This window comes from Teleopsis dalmanni, chromosome 1 (assembly GCF_002237135.1).
Source record: "Teleopsis dalmanni isolate 2A chromosome 1, ASM223713v2, whole genome shotgun sequence".
In the NCBI taxonomy this organism is placed as follows: Eukaryota; Metazoa; Arthropoda; class Insecta; order Diptera; family Diopsidae; genus Teleopsis; species Teleopsis dalmanni.
The window spans coordinates 135,868,414-135,888,631 of record NC_051846.1 but is presented as its reverse complement, the minus strand read 5'-3'; the positions used below and the strand labels follow the sequence as shown (position 1 = coordinate 135,888,631).

The 20,218-nt window shown below is 28.2% G+C and overlaps 1 protein-coding gene across 7 annotated transcripts in view; it reads left to right on the top strand.

Moving 5' to 3' along the window:
- LOC119668922 (myogenesis-regulating glycosidase) overlaps positions 1-20,215 on the top strand; it is a 142,433-nt gene extending 122,218 nt beyond the window's left edge. For 4 of the 7 annotated variants that reach the window (XM_038078600.1, XM_038078605.1, XM_038078606.1 and 1 more), the window contains 5 exons: positions 6,079-6,200; positions 16,947-17,115; positions 17,763-17,858; positions 17,926-19,780; positions 19,845-20,215. In XM_038078600.1, coding sequence (XP_037934528.1) covers positions 6,079-6,200; positions 16,947-17,115; positions 17,763-17,858; positions 17,926-19,780; positions 19,845-19,981 — 2,379 coding nt within the window. In that variant the 3' untranslated portion in view covers positions 19,982-20,215. Of the gene's footprint in view, positions 1-1,895; positions 2,092-6,078; positions 6,201-13,123; positions 13,196-16,946; positions 17,116-17,762; positions 17,859-17,925; positions 19,781-19,844 lie in introns of those variants that run through there. The other 3 variants (XM_038078601.1, XM_038078602.1, XM_038078604.1) reach the window with 3 other exon arrangements.
- The last annotated feature ends 3 nt before the right edge of the window (positions 20,216-20,218 follow it).

Here is a 20,218-nt window from a genome sequence, read left to right as displayed (position 1 = left end):
AAATACTATGGCAAAAATCAAGGTGTTATATTCATTTTTAAAGCACATTATCTGCAAACAATCTTATGTATTCTTATACGATCAACGGATAATTAAATATGGCAAAAAGTGTCTAGAAGAAAACCTATAACATTAAAGATGACATAATAAAAATCAATTATTAATGCATCACCTCAATTATATGGTATGACCCTCAGCTACCTCAGCAGTTGTTGAAATGGCGACCAAAGTTAATTTCACTAGCTGTGCCATAGATGATGTCAATTAATTTTTAGCAAATGACAGAACACATGGCGACAGGAACTAGCTCACTAGCTGTGCCATAGATGGTGCCAATCAACTTTTAGCAAATGACAGAGAACATCTTTAGAAGGAAAACCTATCGCAGATAGATTAAATTGATGACTTCGCAGAAAAAGATCGAACCATATTAGGGGATGTAGTATTTAGGTAGCTCAGTCTCGCATAAAGTTACTAATAAAATTTTAAATAAGATATGTTGATTGGTTAATGTGGTTGATTTCAAGTTACATTTTATATATTATTTAAAATTTATATATTATAATGAAATAGAACTTGATGTTAAACAAAGGATTAAATTTGTAGTTATATATGGACAGTTATGATTAAAAATATACTTAATCTTTCATACTTATCCTTGAAAATCTTATAACAGGCCTAAGTAACATATTTTTTGACACTATTGATTTACACAATAGTTGCAGAATTTGTTCGAAATTTCGTATTTAGGACTGTGCCAACGAAGAAAATACTCAGTTGATCTTCAGTTCATTTTATCAAGGGTGGATATATTCCCTTATTCTCGCTGGCTATCAAACTGATAATTACTATATATTATATATAATCACTTCTTACAACAAATCATGAGTAAAATTAATAATTAAATGAAATAATATGTTATTAATTCATTTTCTTGTAAATTATCAAGATTTCTTCTGTACACGATATATTTCGATAATATTAGACTTTTGATATAAATATAAAACAAAATTTCATGGCTCCATAAACTACTATTTGTTTTTGATTAGACGAGCTCAAAAACAGGAGATATTAAATTATATATAACTACCTAATAATATTAATACTGCATAACTTCTTGACTACTCAGAAGCATAAAAGTCTACAGCGGCAAATGGTATCAACTGATTTTGAAATCCCAGTCTCCATAGTATGGCAAGGGAATATCTTACTAAAAAGTAGGGTATTTACTAACAAATTTTCCAAAACTCTTTTAATATGGAACTCCATTTATAAGGTATTATTTGTGGAAAATATATCGCGAAAAACCAAAATCATTTAAACTTAGCGATATGCAATATCGATAAACTGATTATACAGTTAATATACAGTGAATATACACATGCAACCGACAATTGTTAAGTAATTTTTTTGTTTTCTGTTTTTTGTAATACCCACAATTAATTTAGCAAAATGCTTGATTAAAAATTAGCACACGAACACTATAATTAAATATAAAAAGTTCACTTGGAGCAATTATTAATTAAAAGCACTGAGATGCCTATCTTTTAAAACACAATATATATAATATGTATATATATATGTACATATATATGGAAACTCATTTTAAAAAAAATAAATAGGAAAAAAATCACTTTGTTGGTAGCGCTGGAAACTTAGACGAAGATTACAGCGACTACTTCGAACGAGCCGATCTTCAGTTCATTGGCGGCCTTATTCGAGTTCTGTTGTTGAAATAATCTGAAATCGGTTTCAATAAAAAACTAATAGCAATATGGAAATATTAAATATATATAAAAATATATAATTAAAGTGAAAACATTGCGATGATTAGATTATATTATCAAAATAGAAAATAGAATAGAAATAAATTATTTGAAATGAGTGGTACGACTGAAAAAGGCCAGTTCGATGTCAATGTATCGGTCATTGAATCTGTCGGTGATGATTGCTCAAGTGCCACCAACATAAGTAATAGCATTTCACATGATGGTCCTCAGGAGTTTGATTTCAGGTACAAACATTTAGTAGCGCCGTGTGAAAGCAATGAAAGTGTGAACAGCATTTTGGACAAAGCCGATAAGGTGAAAGGTGATATTAATATGTATAAATAATTAATACAATTAATAATAATGAAAATATTTTTTTTTAAATTAATCAAGACTTATAAAATTATATATAATTATATATTCGTGTTTTATATGAAAAGAGAGCAGCCCTATTATAAATACGAGTGATAGTATACATAAGAGTAGATAGAAAAATATTTTGGGGGTATTTCGACGTGTTCGGTAACACAATAAAGTAAAAAAATTGCTTGTATGTATGTGGTTATAAATTTCCAATGTTATCGAGTTAACGAGATACTGGGACATCAAGTTTAATAATTTTTGGTATTTCGCAATACATCAAATTATTCTTCTTGTTGTAAAGTTACACAAACTTTAAGTTTACTTGGGAAAAGAAAACATAAAGATATGTTTGTAGAAAAAATAAATCAATAAAATAAGTTTTATTTATTTTTTAATTTACTTTTTTTTAATTTTTTTTTAATTTATGTAAGAGAAATCAATCAAAATTTAAATCAGCTGCTTTGACATTTGATTACTATAACGATTATCGAGTTACGTCTAAATATCTCTATCAATTTATATTTAATTTATGTGTATTTAATTTTATCGCTTCACCAATTTACCACTTAACCGGGGTCTAATAATTTTATTACTCGATATAATAACCGATAATGATAAAAATTAAAGAATAATAGATAAATAAATATAAAAAATAATACAAAAATAAATATAAATATAAATAAAATTTAAAATTAAATAAATAAAAATATCGGTCAATACTTTTCTTGTAATTGTCTTATTTATGTTCAACAAAAATCGAAAAGATATATATGCATTTAATATTATTGTTCAGTTTTACAAATTTATTGACAAAAAATTAAAAAAGTGCATCTAGAAGTTTAACATAACACTTATTTGTACACCGGATTGTACACTGGACTAAAAATATCTGAATAACCTTACTCGACATATATTTAGTATTTATTTTAGTATTTTATTTTTATTATTTATAATTATTTTGGTATATATATTTATATACTATAAGCTGTAAGTTAAAATTATTTGATCATTTTTACTGTATTTTAAAACTAATAAAAATTAATTACTTATATTGTAAAATTTCTAGCAATAAATTTTATTAGTTGTGTACGTCTCATTTCAATATTTTTTTATAACTTCATTATATCAAATATCAAATTATCTTATCACTGCACAATAACAGGGTGTTGAGAAGATAATATAGAAAGAATGTAATAGATTTATGCTTTAAAATTTCCTGCAAATTTCCATTTTTTCTTGATGTGGATTTATCACCAAGATCATATGATTTGTCCCCACTATACTTTTTTTAATTGCTTTTAAAAATGATCATATCAGATCAAAAACATCAGATCAAAACAATTTGAAAATGACTAACCGTCAAATTATGGGCGACATATTACCAGCTATAGGCTCAAAATAAATAGAAAATCACGTTCAAATGATTCAGTACTATGAGATGTCCCATGAAGAATATTATCTAATTTTTTTTTTTCATTCCTTTTAAGATCAATTTTTTTTTTTACATTTACATATATGGCGATTATCTGTTTTACTTATTTTATGTTTTGTTTATATATGGTTTCAGAGGGGAGGCGTCGAATGGTTCAGAGTGTTCACTGAACACCTTAACAAAGCTTCCTTTTTAGATTTTTTTTTATTAGGTAAATAATCTAATAATTTTGCTATTTAACATTTTTTATAATAGCTTTTCCAAACATATTAACATAAACACAAAACGTAGAATACAAACAAAATCACACATGTGTTAGTTACACCCAACATTACTTTCAATTAATAAAAGAGAAAACACATTCCTCTTAAAATATACTAAGGTTCAAAATTAAAACTGCACCGCGTTGCTTACAAAGCATGCAAATGAAATAACATTCACATTGGGACTATGTTCAATATTGAATACACAACACAAAACATACAAACAAATATATGTACGTAAAATAATCTCAACTCTTAAATTAATGCGTGCAAGCAGTTCAATAAAAAAAGTGCACTTCCAATGTTATGCAAAGTAAATACAAAAGAGAAAAGAAATAACTGAGCGAAAATCGCTTTACATTTGACGAGAGGATCATTCCACTAAACTGAACCAAAAATTTATACAAAGCGTGCAAATACAATCAAAGTCACGGTTGCTGTTTTATATGGGGAAATAGTTCAGTATAAAAACTGAACCGGGCATTGTAAATACAAAGTAAAAGAGTAAATGAATGCATGAGAGTTTCTTACTCTTATATGGAGGTTGGAAATAAATCAAAACAAAGTCATTATTGCAATTTTATACTAGAAAATGGTAAAAGTAAAGAAAGAGATTAAAGAAATTTGAAGTGAAAAATAATATTTAGAAATGAATAAATGTGTGATTAAAGATTTGATTCAATGTCATTTTTTAAACGATCTTCTGAAAAAAAGATTTTAATTCATAAAATGAATAAACCAACTCCAGATATGAAGAATTTGATACCTGTTGTAAAAATGTCGAAATCTATGGTAAGTCGTCGTTTTCCTACAGCTACAGCTTTATGGTAAATAAAAACCAGTGGATCACAGGCTGCGAACATTTAAATAAATTGTTTTATTGGTCTTGTACGCTATTTGCTTGTGGAAAGGACAAAACTTAGAAGTAGGGGGAATACGTTATAGTTGGAATTCTGTTTTGATTGAATTGTGAACACCTTGTCAAAAAGCTGACGCCTCGCTACTGTATGGTCTAATTTCTCGATTGAATTAAACACAATTATTTATATTAATATTTAATCTTTTATTTTGACTTTAGTCGATGGTTAGCTTTGGAGAACTGGTTTTTTAAAGTTAAACTTAAACTCCGCCTTTTGCTTTAAAGCAAAACAATTACAACTCAACGTTTAATTTTATTGGTTAATTTTTAGCGTTAATTATTTATTAAGTGGAAAACCGCAAATTTATTTATTGTAATTTTTATAGTTATGAAGCTGAGATATTATATATATTGTTATTATATATATTGTTGTTATATATATTGTTTTATATTTTTATGTGTGATTTAATAACATTGTGCAACAAGCGAGTTTTTTTAAATTTCTCAATGAATTTACATTAATTTGGGTCTCTTCATTTAAATTTAGAACCTGATTTTCGCCTAGTCATCTGAGTATTTGACAATAAAGGGTTAAAGTTTTTTTATATTATGACTTACGAGATTTAAAAAAATTCATTAGATTATTCATAGGTTATTATCTTTGCCTTTATGAAGACACTATCCTTAAAATAAAAATTTTTATAAACTCTTTAAAACCTCATTTTTTTATTTTTACCCGTTATCGTTAGTAATCTAGATGTCTAAGAGAAAAATGAATTGGAAATTTGAGCTTAGCTGCCCTGAATTAACGTTAACTCATTGAAATATTAAAAAAAAATCCATTTTATAATAATAAATACATTGAACCATTAAACAAAATTCCCACCTTGAATAAACACACCCAACTTAATGGGAAAATAATGGAAAAACTGTTTTCAAATAAAATTTTAAATAAAAATTTAAATTGTTAAATATTTTGCATATTAATGTTATTTTTTATTAATTGATTTATTCACATTAATTCTTTAATGGAATTACATACATTTTGAAACCATTCCCACTGTTGCATAATATAGTTTTATATTTTTTATTATATTTTAAAATTAAATATAAATAGAAAATGAATTTTTAAATAGAAATTTATAAAACTCCTTTTTAATTTTTTAAATTAAATTTAATTAATTCTTAATTCTTAATTTTTAAAAAATATAATTTACTGGATACGAAACCAATGGGTATTCATCATAGTATCATAGAGTATTCAGCATTTTCAAAAACTCCCTTTTAATAAGTCTTTATAAAATATGTATATGTATAAATATACATAAAATAAAGTTAAATTTTTTTATGTAATAATTCAATTATCCATTTTGTATTATTATATATTTTTAGGCTCACGATGATGCCTCAGGATCAAACACACCGAGTATAGTCGAGAAAAAAGTTATCAAAATTCAGTGTGAAGATGATGATAGTGAAGATGAGTATGGAAATCCAAAAAAGCCAATATATAGGTAATTTGAAAACTGTTCTATTTTTAATTATTTATAATTCATATTAGATTTGAACCAATTTATTTATGTGTATCAATATATAACAAATATAAATCTGCATATACTTCACGAGTAAATATGTGATTAGAATGGGAATAATAGTTTATCATAAAATTATAAATATATACAATTAATTAATTAATTAATTATTAATTAAAAAAATTAAACTTATTAATTAATTATTAATTAATTATACAATATATACAATTATAATGTTTGAGCTCTTAGTATATTAAAAGGATAATGGGGTATATGGAGTGACTATTGTCACTCCTGTTGTCATACATTGTTGTATCTAACAGTTAAAAATCAGTTATGATTCAATTTTTAATTAGTTAATCAGTTTATTATTCAACTTTGGTTATATGATATAAGCATTGCATAAATTTAAAAAAATATGTTGTTTTGACGACAAAAAAACATACAATTGTGATTATTTATTCTTTTTTTTTTTTGGTTTACTAGATTATTTAAAAAGATTAGTCAGGCATACTAGTTAAACCATAAATTTAGAGTTCCTAAAAGAACTTATATATAAACAAAATGCTCAAAAATAGCGAAAGAATCACCTTCGATTAGCAGGGTTGCTACAGCAGGAACGAATTCACCTATGCACACACATAGGGTTGGCAAGCATTAGATTTTGTTTCGTATGATTATTATTCCTATTATTATTAGAGATTAGACCGCTTATTCGTAATCAAGTTTATAAATAAGTTACACAAATAATTCCTTATATTGATTTGGAATCAGCAGAAATAGATAGGATAAAAATATCACCCTTGGCAAGAATATAATCAGAATTTCATTTATTTATTGTTTTTATTCAACAATATACATTACATATTCATCATGTTGAGTCCGAGTTAGTGCATCTGGGCACTTTTACTCTTTAATAGTTTCGTGATTATTCCATGACTCATCTAAAATCTGCGTACCGTCCTGTCCGGCTAAAGATTATTCTGAGATTAGATAATGGTAAGTAGGGCAGCCTGGCGGTTTTCGCGAATATTTTCAGGGTTTTGTCCCTTATGTATTTGTTTACTGGGTCTATTCTAACGTCTCTTAGCATGTCATTTGTGCGGATGTACCAAGACACTTTGAGTCTAGAGTCTTCAGAGAGCCTAACTTTGAGCAACTTGCAGCTTCTGGATAGTAGAGTGGGCAGCTTCGCTATACACGACATAGAGTAGTAACCCATAGAGTAATGCTGGTCTGATTATCTGGCTGTAAATCAGCTAATCAGCTTTCTGTTCTTCATGCTTAGGTTATTGTGTTTGAAAAGTGGTTATAAGCAGTGCAGTGTTTTTGCGCAACTACTTCTTTTGTATGTGCTTGTGCCAAGCGAACCGCTTATCAAACAAGATTCCCAGGTATTTGATGCTGTCATCCCAATTAATCACAATGTCACCAACTCTCACTCTCGGTGGATGCTGCCAAGGCATTTGACAAGGTCTGACACGACGACCTGGTAGTTAAAATGTCTTGTTTTGGTGTCCTAGTCGTACTGACCGAAATCCTCGGCAGTTTCCTCCTCTCATCTCATCAGTCCGAAGAATAGAAGCCAATCTTTCTCAAGATTGCCGCTCTCCTCCTTGTTGTACAACTTCTTTACGTCTAATATCTCAAGATTTAGTCCCTCGGTGCTAGCATTATACGCAGATGACACGTACATGTATATTCCGATAATCATGCCAGAAATATAACCAACACGTTGCAAAACCATGTTAATCTCATCCTGGAATTTTTCCAGAAATGGAAAATAAAAAATAACAACGAGAAAACTTTAGAAATTATTAATAGTTGAATAACACAACACATGAACACACTTTCCCAAAAAGTGTGCCCAAAATAGTATTTCATAATATTGAAGACAAGATCTATAGGGTAATGGTTCTCCTAATTTTGATAGATCGAGGATGATGGTATAAGACTGTGTACACCTACATATGAAAAGAAATTATTAGTATTACTTAACAGTGTCTTAGTTATGTATGGGCATTGCATCAGACATTATATATAATAATTTGATTCTCCTTTGTACATATATCAATGTGCGACAAAGCAGGCAATTTTATGGGAAGACAATTGTATTTTATGGGAAGCCAAAACGAATTACAAAAACAAATACGCGAGAAGCGTGATGGGTTGGGCATCCCTGATTTATAGCATTTAATGAGAAGAGAAAACAAGTTTTCAATAATTCTTTTAACTGTGTACATTATTTACTTTTTAGAAGGTACTTTTTAGAAGGTACTTTTTAGAAGGAATACATTTATTTTGACAAAAGCAGATTAGAACTTTTATTATCCTTTTAGATAAAAAATTTTCATTGTGAACTTTCACCAATAATGGGAACATCTCCTTTTAAAACACGTTATATGACGCCGACTTTAAAGAAAACTATCAAAATATCTATTACGCTATGAGTATACACTTAGGGTTGAAAACTATGGAATTTATGAAGCAATTATCTACAAATACATAGAATATTATTATATATTATATATTTATGTTATAAATTACAAGCAACTAGATATTTTATTAATTTTATTATAATAAATAATTAAATGTTATGAAATTGTGACACAAAAAATAAACTTGCCATTTGTATTTTACAAAATTTTCAAATATTTATAACAAACTGTTATCTAAAAATCCATATAATATTTATTATAGTTAATATTGAAGTTCGCAACTCTCTATTGAGTTTCATATTTAAATACATTACGAATGATTCATTTCTGTCGTAATGTTAATAATTGATTCAATAAATACAAAAATTTATAAAATAGAATAATATTTTGTATTTTGAGATATGACAATTATTCTAAATTAAACAAGGAAATTTATTGGTAATATAACATGTAAATCTAATAATTGTACATATTAAGCTAGTAAAGATAACACCACGCTACATTAAATCATATTTTTTAGTTTTTAATAGTTTTTATTTAATTTGTATCTTTGGTATTAACGGGTTAAAATTCAAAAAATAAAAATTAAGTTTAAGAGATGCGACTTACATGCTGCCAGCAAAATTGCTACTAATTAATAAATTAATTAATGTTTTTAGCTTGAGGACCTCTCCAAATTCTCTTTCTTTCTTTCCTAAAGAAGGAATTTTTTAAATATTTTTAAAAGCATCATATGAAATAAAACATTTATTGAATTATTTTTTATATTTTATATGTATACTAGCGAACCCGACATATATTGTCCTGCATGATATACTAATCGATTAGGATATTAAAGAAAGTAAGAAATGAGAGACAAATAATGTAATAATTTTGTCATTCTTTATTTTGAAAGAACATCAATTTTTCTAAAAACAATTCGTAATAATCAATAATGTTTGTTTAATGTCATCTTTATGCGAGTTGATGAACATTATTTTTAGTCAATTCTTGAGAAGTATAAATGAATAATTTTGACGGTTTTCCAACGCGAGAACACGCCACATATAATCAGCCATGTGAAAAGACCTGATTTTCTAGATCTATCCCACAAATCGACATTGTTTGACCTTGTGACTTATTAATAGTCATGTCAAATGCCAAGCGAATTGGAAATTGCAGACGTCTGAATGGAATGGGTGAGTTTGAAGGAATCATTAGGATTTGTGGCAGGAGAATAGTTTCACCTTCAAATTTGCCATTCAAAATTGTAGCTTCAAGTACATTACCCAAAATTTTTTTCATGACCACTCTCGTGCTGTTGCGAATTTTCACTCTTAAGTTATGTGGTGGCATTCCTGGTAAATCCAGGAAATTCAAAAATTCAACAGGATAGTTAAACGATTTATTTTAGAGACTTTAAATATTTTAAACAAATCAAAGTAAGCTTGAATAAACTTTAAATGTCTAATATAAATGTATATGGATACCAAAAAACTGTATAATAATTAAAAAAGCATTATCCAGTGGACCAAATTGTGAATCTTAACCATCCTTGATTCCACTTGACCACACACAAAAAATTTCATCAAAATCGGTTCAGCCGTTAAGGAGGAGTTCACTGTCAACACACACACGATTTTATATAATGTAAAAAGTTATTTTCAGTTCAAAATATATATAATAATATATATATATATATATATATATATATATATATAATTAACTTTCTTAAAACCTAAGATTATTTTTCTGTTCTACATCATTAAAAGCATTTAATCCAGATACGAGTAAAAAACAGTTTTTCGTTAAGTCTTTTTACTTCCAATCGCACTAAAACTATAATCCTTATTAAATACTTTTTGTACTGTATGTAGACCGGGAGCTACCAAGTTAAAAGATACATTAGATTATACTTAGCAATGTACAGTAACCAGCCCTGCTAAGAGCAATTGCATTTGTTTTTTATCACTCAATTGACAAAGTAACAACTTGGGCATTTTTTATATAGGCGTCTTTAGTAGACATGGAGCGTCGTAGCAATTTCTCCCAGGGCGCTGGTAATGTCACCATCGGCACTGAATTATCAAAAAGCATAGCTTTTTCAAAATATATACATAGAAACTTCTTCGCTACTTGACATTTCCCATAAAATGTTATAGATTTAAAATGATTCAAAAATTTAAGATTTAAAAAGAAATTACTTAACGAACATATGTAAGGGGTCCTATTTTGCTGAGGATTTCTTATTTAGACATAGAAGGTCATTTCGGGTTTCAATAATTTAGGAGATTATTGTAAATACGAGTACAACTTTTTTTTTTGTTTTTGCTAAACGAAACTAATTTAGACGGAAATTAATTTAGTGAAAAAACAAATAAATCATTTAAAAACATGTGAACATAATTTGAAGAAACCATATGGAGATAATGCGAATGAAAGGATTTAAACACGATATACTTTAAAGTATTTAAATGATATTTTTTTCAAAATTTTAAAAACCAAATTATAAATTTTCTTGAAGTCTATAAACGGAATACTTTAATGAGATGAATAATTAAAATAAAAGAAAAAATCCAGATTTATTATGAATGAATCTAACAAAAACTGATGTTAACTAAAATATAATAGATATAAAGAAACGTAAAGCAATAAAATAAGTAGATGATTACGTATAAGTATATATAACATGATCGTAGCTGATGGTCACTCTTAAAAAATGTGCACAAATTACTATATCTCGGTCACCTTAATGTGTGGTAGAACGATGACGAAGGTATCAGCATGTATATTTGCAGATGGTAATTTGAAATTAGGTTCCCAATTCAATGATTTTTTTGTGTAGTAAAAAATTTAATACGGTACTTCATTAATAATTTCATTAGCAAAACTTCATTTTTGCTCGCCAATTTAAAATAAAGAAATTCTTCACCTCATCCAATTTTTTGCTCCTTTTTTGATTTTATGATCAATCGAACGAAATCATAAAAAATTAAAAACAATTAGAAATATCTATTAATTCTTGCGAAAACATCTCTTACTATATATATATAACCCGATCTAATTTCATGTCCTACATTTTACTATAGTATGTAATCGACGAATATCTCTCAAATTTGACCACTTTGACAGTTATTCTAAATAATGTATTTTCACTAAGTTGGTTGGTTGGTTGCAGTGGCAGGTCATAAGACAACTTCAAATGTACCTCAATTAGCGATTTTTCGCCGTTTTGTTACCACATTCCTCGTAAGAACCCTAGTATAGAAGAGTAGAAACTAAATCCATCCCACTGAATTTAGGTAATTTAATAGGTCTTTCATCTTCACCATTGAGCAGTCTGATAAACTATCACAAAAGTATTTTCCTAAGAACCTATATCCTATAGAACCTATAGAGCTGGGCATTCACAGAGAAAATGTAATATTGTTTCTTTCTCCTGCGGGTTTCTACAACTTCTGCAGTGAGAGTTATAGGGAATACGCAGTTTCTCTGCGTGAGTTCCTATACACCAATGACCAGTAAGAACTGCAATAAGCCTTGCAGTGTTTACGCGATCTCTTTTGATCAATTCCAGGGATTTATTTTTATTATAGGTGGGCCACGTTAACCTGGAAGTTGCACATGACCTTAGTGCTTTCCATCTGTTATTGGCGAGTTGCAGAAAGTAAAGGAAGGTACTTCTTTTGATGGTATCCAGGGTAATATAAACTGATACCGCCAGTGACGCGTCTAGGCAGGCACCAGAGCGGGCTAAACTATCAGCTTTCTCATTCCCTACGATGTTCCTATGCCCAGGAAGCCAATTAATATTTCATTGTTTTCATATGAAAGTAGAATGAGAAATGAATTTTCTCTACTTGCGAAAACATTTCTTACTTTATATATAACCCGATCTAATTTCATGTCCTACATTTTACTATAGTATGTAATCGACGAATATCTCTCAAATTTGACAAATTTGACAGTTATTCTATGTTATTCTAATCTATTTTCACTAAGTACTCTGCTAATATTTCATTGTTTTTATATGAAAGTAGAATGAAAAATGAATTTTCATAATAAATTATTTCTGTTGTCGTGATTTATTATTTCATGAGTATGTCAGTTTGATCTTTAAGATATTAAAGCAACATCTCTCCCTGCAATTACTTTAAATTAAAGAAAATTGAGCTCATATGCATCTACTCGTATTTTCCACGTTATATGTTGTATAAGACGCCCGCGTACTAAACTTAAACCGGCAAAATTATGCATGAATTAGATTGTCGATCGCAATTTCATATCAAATATTTTCATACTTACTGAGCACACCGTTTAATTTTTTATTTACATTCTCACATAATTTGTCGTGAGGTGAAGTGTACTGAAGCTGCTGTGAACATAGTTTCTGTTGTTTTCCTCAACGGATAATACTTCAAAATGTTCTCATCTTAAGATTACTAGATACAAATCTGTATTGTGCAAAGTCAAATGTACTCATAAAATGTGTGTACAATTTTTTTATCTCACGATTAAAATAGTATCTTCATGGAACTGTAAATGATAACAGCACAAAGTGTAAGAAAATTTGATTTCTCTCAACGATATCATGTTTTATTCTTATTGAGTTGAGTTGATAATAAATTGTGGAAATATATAATTTATAAATTAATTTATATAAAAATTTTTTTAACAATAAAAATTATGTATATAAGTAAAATATTGATATAATAAATAAATCAAAGTTCAAGTGAAGTTTTTTTAATAATATTCATTTGAAAACTTACTGTGGCAATAATACAACAATTGAAGACAAAATTATTTATTAACTATATTTTTATAATTTATTTCTTATATACGATATATGATTGGAAATTAAGATTAAAAGATTTATTTACAAAACAATATTTAAAAAGTGCCTATCTCTCTTACAAGACTCATATAAATTGAAACAAGATAGTATAATGTAGAGACTTAATCTGTTAATTAATAAAATGAAAATAAACGGCAAGAAACACAACTCTCGACATCATTTTCGCGTGTCATTAAGTCACACGTATCTTCAAGTTCAAATAATAATAATAAAAACAAATAAAATATATTTAAAGCTGAACTGTATAACAAATAATTAATTAAGTAAAGGTAAAATCTGGAACAAGGTGGACTTATTTCGTTTTTGATTTTTTTAAAAATCTTTTTAAATAATAAATATTACGTTAAAAAAATCAATTTAAAATATTTACTATTTTAAGAAATAAGAATATGAAAATATAATTTTAAGAAATAAAAAAAAAAATGTATTTACTTACATTCCTTATTAAGTGTACATACACGCATTCATCACAACAACAAGAATAATATTAATAATAATAATAAAAAAAAGAAAAGTACTAATACTGAAATAAAAAAAAAAAAAACAAAAAAACATAAAAACAAAGTGAAAATTGTGTAGAATAAAAATCATGGATTTTTTATGGAAAATCTGCCTTAGAACATTTTCAATATGAAAATAGAAAATTAAAAATGAGAAGTTTTAATGACATTTCTTGCGAGAAGTGGTAATATCTGAAACCTTATAGTTTTTAGTTATATATTGAAATTAACAGATTATTGTACTCTATGTCATATACTATATGTTATTTTTATTTTGGATCAGTCCGAAAACTTAAGTGAAAGCTTACAAATTTAACTCTTGCAAATTAATTATTTTATATTTTTAAAATATTTTTAAAATTAGAATTACTTGAAATTAATGTAAAAAAATAAAAAAAAATTATTTGAATTTCAAAATAATAAATTATTAAGCCGGCAAATGATGCTCTCGATTGCTGTAGGGTATGTGTAGGGTTACTTTGCACTCGTAATATGCTTATTGTTCACTTTATTATCAGTGAAGTGATAAATAGCGAAATAGCAGAATTAAACAGACTGTGTAAAATGAGAGAAAAACAATTCAATCTGCATTATAAGATGCAGTAAATAATGTTTTAATAAAATTTATTCGTCAGACATTAAATCAGTTGCTTGATGCTTGATGCTTTTAAATTAGAAAATAAATTTAAACTGGAAAAAAATAAATAGTAATATAATTTTTTATTACAGTATCCGTATTATAATGATTTTTGTATTAGCAGAAATATTTTTTTATTAAAGAAATTAAATGATTTGTTAAAATCATTTAGAAATCAGAAATTTCTAGATATTACGACTAAAATTCAGTTTCCTTACTGAAAACAATGTGTAAATTCATAAATCCAATCTACAATAGAACCACACATCCTCATATAAATTAGAAACAATATAACCTTTTAATCTACAATAAAACCACACATCTTTATATAAATTAGAAACTATATAACCTTTTAAGCTAATTAAATGACGTAGAGATGGGATAAAGGGTTAAACTTCTTCAAATGAATCGTATGATATGCGCATATGTAAAAGCTAAAATATATTTTGTATTCTTTTCATACAGAATATTTTATATACATATTTATATATGTATATAATTAAATATATTTATCTTGCAAAATAAACTGCAAGATTTGAAAAATGTCCGGCGCCACATAGTCATGAAATATAAAATTCGGATAAACTACTGTACTAAAATTTCGGGAAAATAAACGCTTGTAAGTGTAAAATGATTATTAAAGAAAATAAAGCGGTATGAGTTTTTGTTCTTCAGTAGAACAGCATTGTGGTACAAATCATTGTGGTACAAACCATGAAGGAATTACAGCAAGAATTTGCTGTTTGTAACTAAAGTTAAGAATGAGCAGTTGGCATCTCAAATAATATTTATTTATTATTATAATCAAATTTATTTCAAGTTTTGTTGTTTCAAATATAATTTTTAAATGTGAAATAAATATAAGCAATGGAGTAAATGTAAAGAAAATACAATTGAAATGAGCGTATCTTTTCCTTAAACAAATTAATATGCTGTACTATATGGGTATTTAGCAAATACCCAGCAGCGTTTCGTTCTCCGAAACAGCCGCTGTACAAAATTTGTATGAGAATAAAATATACAAACCGGAAAGCACTGCGCAACTTTTTTGTTGCAATTGCGCATTGTGCATTCAGGGGTATGTTACGATTGCAGTCACGGGTCATTTTTACCCCATTTCGCGGACCACAGGTTGGGAATCATTGAACTGTATCTGGCATTGATTAATGGGACATTAAGTCAATAGGTGGATTACAGTCAGTTACATTAATTTAACCTTATATGCATTAGTTGGAAGACTAAATTAAAATCATTAATAAAAAGCTATCAAAAGTTAAATTGTCCAAAATCAGTAATAAGGCAGATTTTCACTTATATGAAATACAATTTTAAAATTTAACTCCTACTGGTACACTAAAAATAATATTTAAAATCAAACAATCCGCATTTGATCATTTTTAGGTTCTAGATTAGGTTAGGTTGGAGCGCCAGCGTTGTGCACTACAGCTCACTTTAACTCAAATAGTTTTTGAAAATATTTACATTGAATAAGTTTTGGAAATGTCTAATCTTTAAACAAAAATCTATTTTAAACAAGTTAACTGAAGTTCAGAGACGAGCCTTGATATTTAATCAGTGAACATATATACCTATGCATTTGGACTAAATACGCCTAAGTCGAATGTCTTATATACATAGATAAATTAAATTGATCAAAATTTCAATAGAAGACTACTTATAATTATAATGACGTAATAATAATAAATAATAAAATAAAAAGATGTAGAAAGTAAGAATCATATATATTATATTATTATATATTATATATATGTGTAATTACCATATTTGACATTAATTTAAATTGTATTAGTTATTTATATCAAAACTTGGAACTTGAGCATTGAAAGTTTGTGCAGCCTTGGCTACTTGTGGATAAACACGATTAGTCCTCGCTTCTAATTTGATAGGCACGAGTTCTAAGCCTGGCACTTGCAGTCCAAACAAATTATATACGGACTATAAACTATCTAAATAAAATTCGATTATTCCCTAAGACCACTGATGAGGAGTACTTGGCAATACTCGAAACAGCGTTGTGCACTACATGGTCAGCCAAATTTCAATAAAATTAAAATAAAATTTTTGTGTTTGTTCTTTCTTTCTTTTTTTCCTATTCGAAAAGTTCCCTAAAAATTTAAATATCGCTTCTTTGTCACTATAAAGAAAGCGTAGCTTTACCAGCAACAATAATACATACTTTATAAAATAATTACTTAATGAGAATCCATTAACTTAACCATCTCCAGCGTTAAGTTTATTGATGATTTAAGCAGTATTTATAGTATGAAAATAAATAATTTAATTTACATATATTTTCAGAGATCGATTTAGAAGTAGACGCAGAGCATCGATAGCCCCTCTCCCTGCTTTACGTTTGAATAGTAAAGAAATGTTAGCCAGTGATTTTGATACACACAGCGTCGCCAGTAACCAGGCTTCCATAACAAGCATTAATTCTCTTGCGAGTTTATTAAGAGACAAAATGCAGGTGAGTTCAATTATTTAATACTCGTACTTGTAAAGGCAGGACAAAAGGATAAGAATAGGAATTGGCCCTGATCGTGGCATTACATTTCTAAAAATTATCCCTAGATGCATAAGTAATAGGGCAAAAATCAAATTAAAGAATTACTGGAGGAAAGAAAGAAACTTTGATTTTTGTATTTCACGTTAACAAAGTATGAAAAAAAGATAAATAAAAATTATTGAAATTATCAGCAATTTTATATATTTTATATTATTTAGTTTATAATTAAAAAAGTTAAAGTTTATAAAGTTAATAAAATTTATTAATATTTATTCAATATTTAGTTCAATATTCAAAATTAAAATAACCAATCTTTTACGAAATCGTCATATAGTAGTCATATCCTCATGTAAAACATTCAAACTACTTCTAAATTGCGCACGAAAATTGTTCCAGATTCGCTATGGGTCAGAACCAATTTTATTTCTAGCTAAAAGAAGCTAAAAAAAGCTTTTAGCTAACTTTTAAGAATTGAAAGGATCTTTTTTTTATATTTTTATTAATAAAAAATACATTATTTTCTTTTTATCAATATCCTTAAATAAATAATATTTGATGAAACATATATACCTATATACCTTAAATAAAAATTTTGTGTTCTGTTATAGGCTTTCCCGCACATTATACGAAAGAAAAAACGAGAGACCAAGGATTATAAAATAAAAATCTTTGTCATTGTGATGTTTTGCATTATAGTGTCTCTCGTAAGTATTCTACACTATATTTACTTTCACACTACTAATTTCATCTCATTTTTTTTTCTTTGAATAGATCGGCTATGCTTATGTGGGGTACCATGAACATATTCTTACGAAGTCACATTTTGATAAAATTAAATTCAGTTCAAAAGATCGCAGTTTCCACATAATGAATTACGATTACAAGGTGGTTATATCAGGCAAATTGGGCACAACACTTGGCAGTGAAACCCGGCCGTATAGTTGTCTTGAAGATCATCGCAAATATGATGGGAGTGTGTGCTTAGAATGGAGTGGACATTCCAGGCTATATATGAGCTTTCAAGACAAAGGAGTGTTTCGTTGTTATAATTTACGTTGGCAAGCGTTGGCGTCGGGAGTATTTCCAACTGATTGTTATGAATTAAATCGTGATAATGGTCTATGGTTTGGGGGTGGAATAACGAAAGGCATGGATTGGTCATTAAGCAATGCGAATTTTAAATTCTCTCCTTTTACGACTGGAGATGCAAAAGTGCATCAATTTGGCAATGCCATAAAGCGATACTTTATTAATTCTGCCGGTGTGGCTATACAGGTGAATGAAAAAACACCGCTGTATATAAGTGTTAACCAAACAGAAAATAAGTTTTGCCTCCGTGCAATGAACGACAATTTCACTTTTATTAATCATTTAACTGAACTTCCTGAATTGGAATACAAAATTTGCACAACAGAAGATATGCGCAGTTTGCATATGCTAATGACCCAACAAAGTCTTTGGGATGGCTTGAAGGAAGATGACATTAAAGCGTTACACTCGCTCATTGAAGAACCCATCTGGAAAATACCATATCAAAGCGGAATGGACTCAATTAACGAAACATCAATTTATAACTATTCGGAACAAGTAATTGATATGGGTTTTATGCGCTTGGGACATATTTTAGTGAATGAATTTTGGCAGAATAATATTGGTGATCTCACCGTTGACTCAACACGCTTTCCTACACTTAAAAACACAATAGATGTACTACATAGAAGAGGTTTCAAAGTCGTTTTTACTGTACAACCATTTATCAGTACAGATAGTGAAAACTTTAAAGAAGCAGTAAAAAACAAGTTACTTATTTATGAACGACATTCAGAACGAAGTATACCAGCTTTAACACGATATAAGAGTACAACGAGTGCAGGTGTATTAGATATAACAAATAATGCTTCAATTCCTTGGCTCAAAAATAAACTGCAGCATATGAAAGAAGTATATAAAGTGGATAGTTTCTACTTAGATTTAGGTACTGGATACAATTTGCCGCACTATTACCAGTGCAGAAAGACATTAGATAATCCAGATGTGTATGCTAAATTATTTACCAACAGTTTGGAAGGCATTGGTGTGATGGGAGTTTCTACAGCAAGTGTTGTACCTAAACCTCCTACTTTTCTCAGCACCACACCAGTAAACTCTTCTTGGAGTGGTCTACGGGAATTACTGACAATGGTTTTAAATTATGGTGTTAATGGATATCCTTTTATATTACCAGGAGTAATAGGAGGAGACTACGAACTAACACATACTGTTACTAAAATGATCTCCTTTTATTCACTTGGTCAACCAAATGTACCTGAACAGGAATTATTTATACGTTGGTTCCAATTAATGACTTTTTTACCTTCAATGCAATTTAGTCACTTACCATCTGAGTACAAGAGTGATTATATTATTGATATAGCCAAAGAATTGACATCAATCCGACAGAAAATTGTAATTCCTCTGCTGAAGAAGTACCTCAGCGAATCAATGAATGAGGGACTACCACTTGTCAGACCGTTATGGATGCTGGATCCACATGATCCAGCTTGTTTAATGGTAAATGACGAATTTTCTGTAGGTGATGAATTGATCGTAGCACCAATTTTAGAAAAAGCGGCAGAAGAGCGTGAAGGTATTGTCTACTCAGTATAATTTTACAAAACGAGTATAACTAAATGTATTATATTTGTTTTTAGTTTATTTGCCGCAAGGCGTATGGAAGGATGGCATTGATGGGTCTTTGCGTAAAGGTAGTCGTTGGATGCATGACTACAAAGTTCCAAAAGAAAAAATAGCTTATTTCATAAAATTACCCGATAATACAAGATTTTAGTATGTGATAGTACATAAGACGAAACTAATTGCTGACACTAAAAGAGCTGCAAAAAAATTTATCTCATTTTTATTCGTTTATATAATAATAATTTATGCTTTATTACAAAATTATCCTTAATTAGCTGACTTGTAAAAAATGCCTATGTTATGAGTATAAATTAAGTACAGTACTAGAAATATTTTCTAGTCACACTCAATACTAGAAACTAATTTATATTAATAAATTGATAAGAAA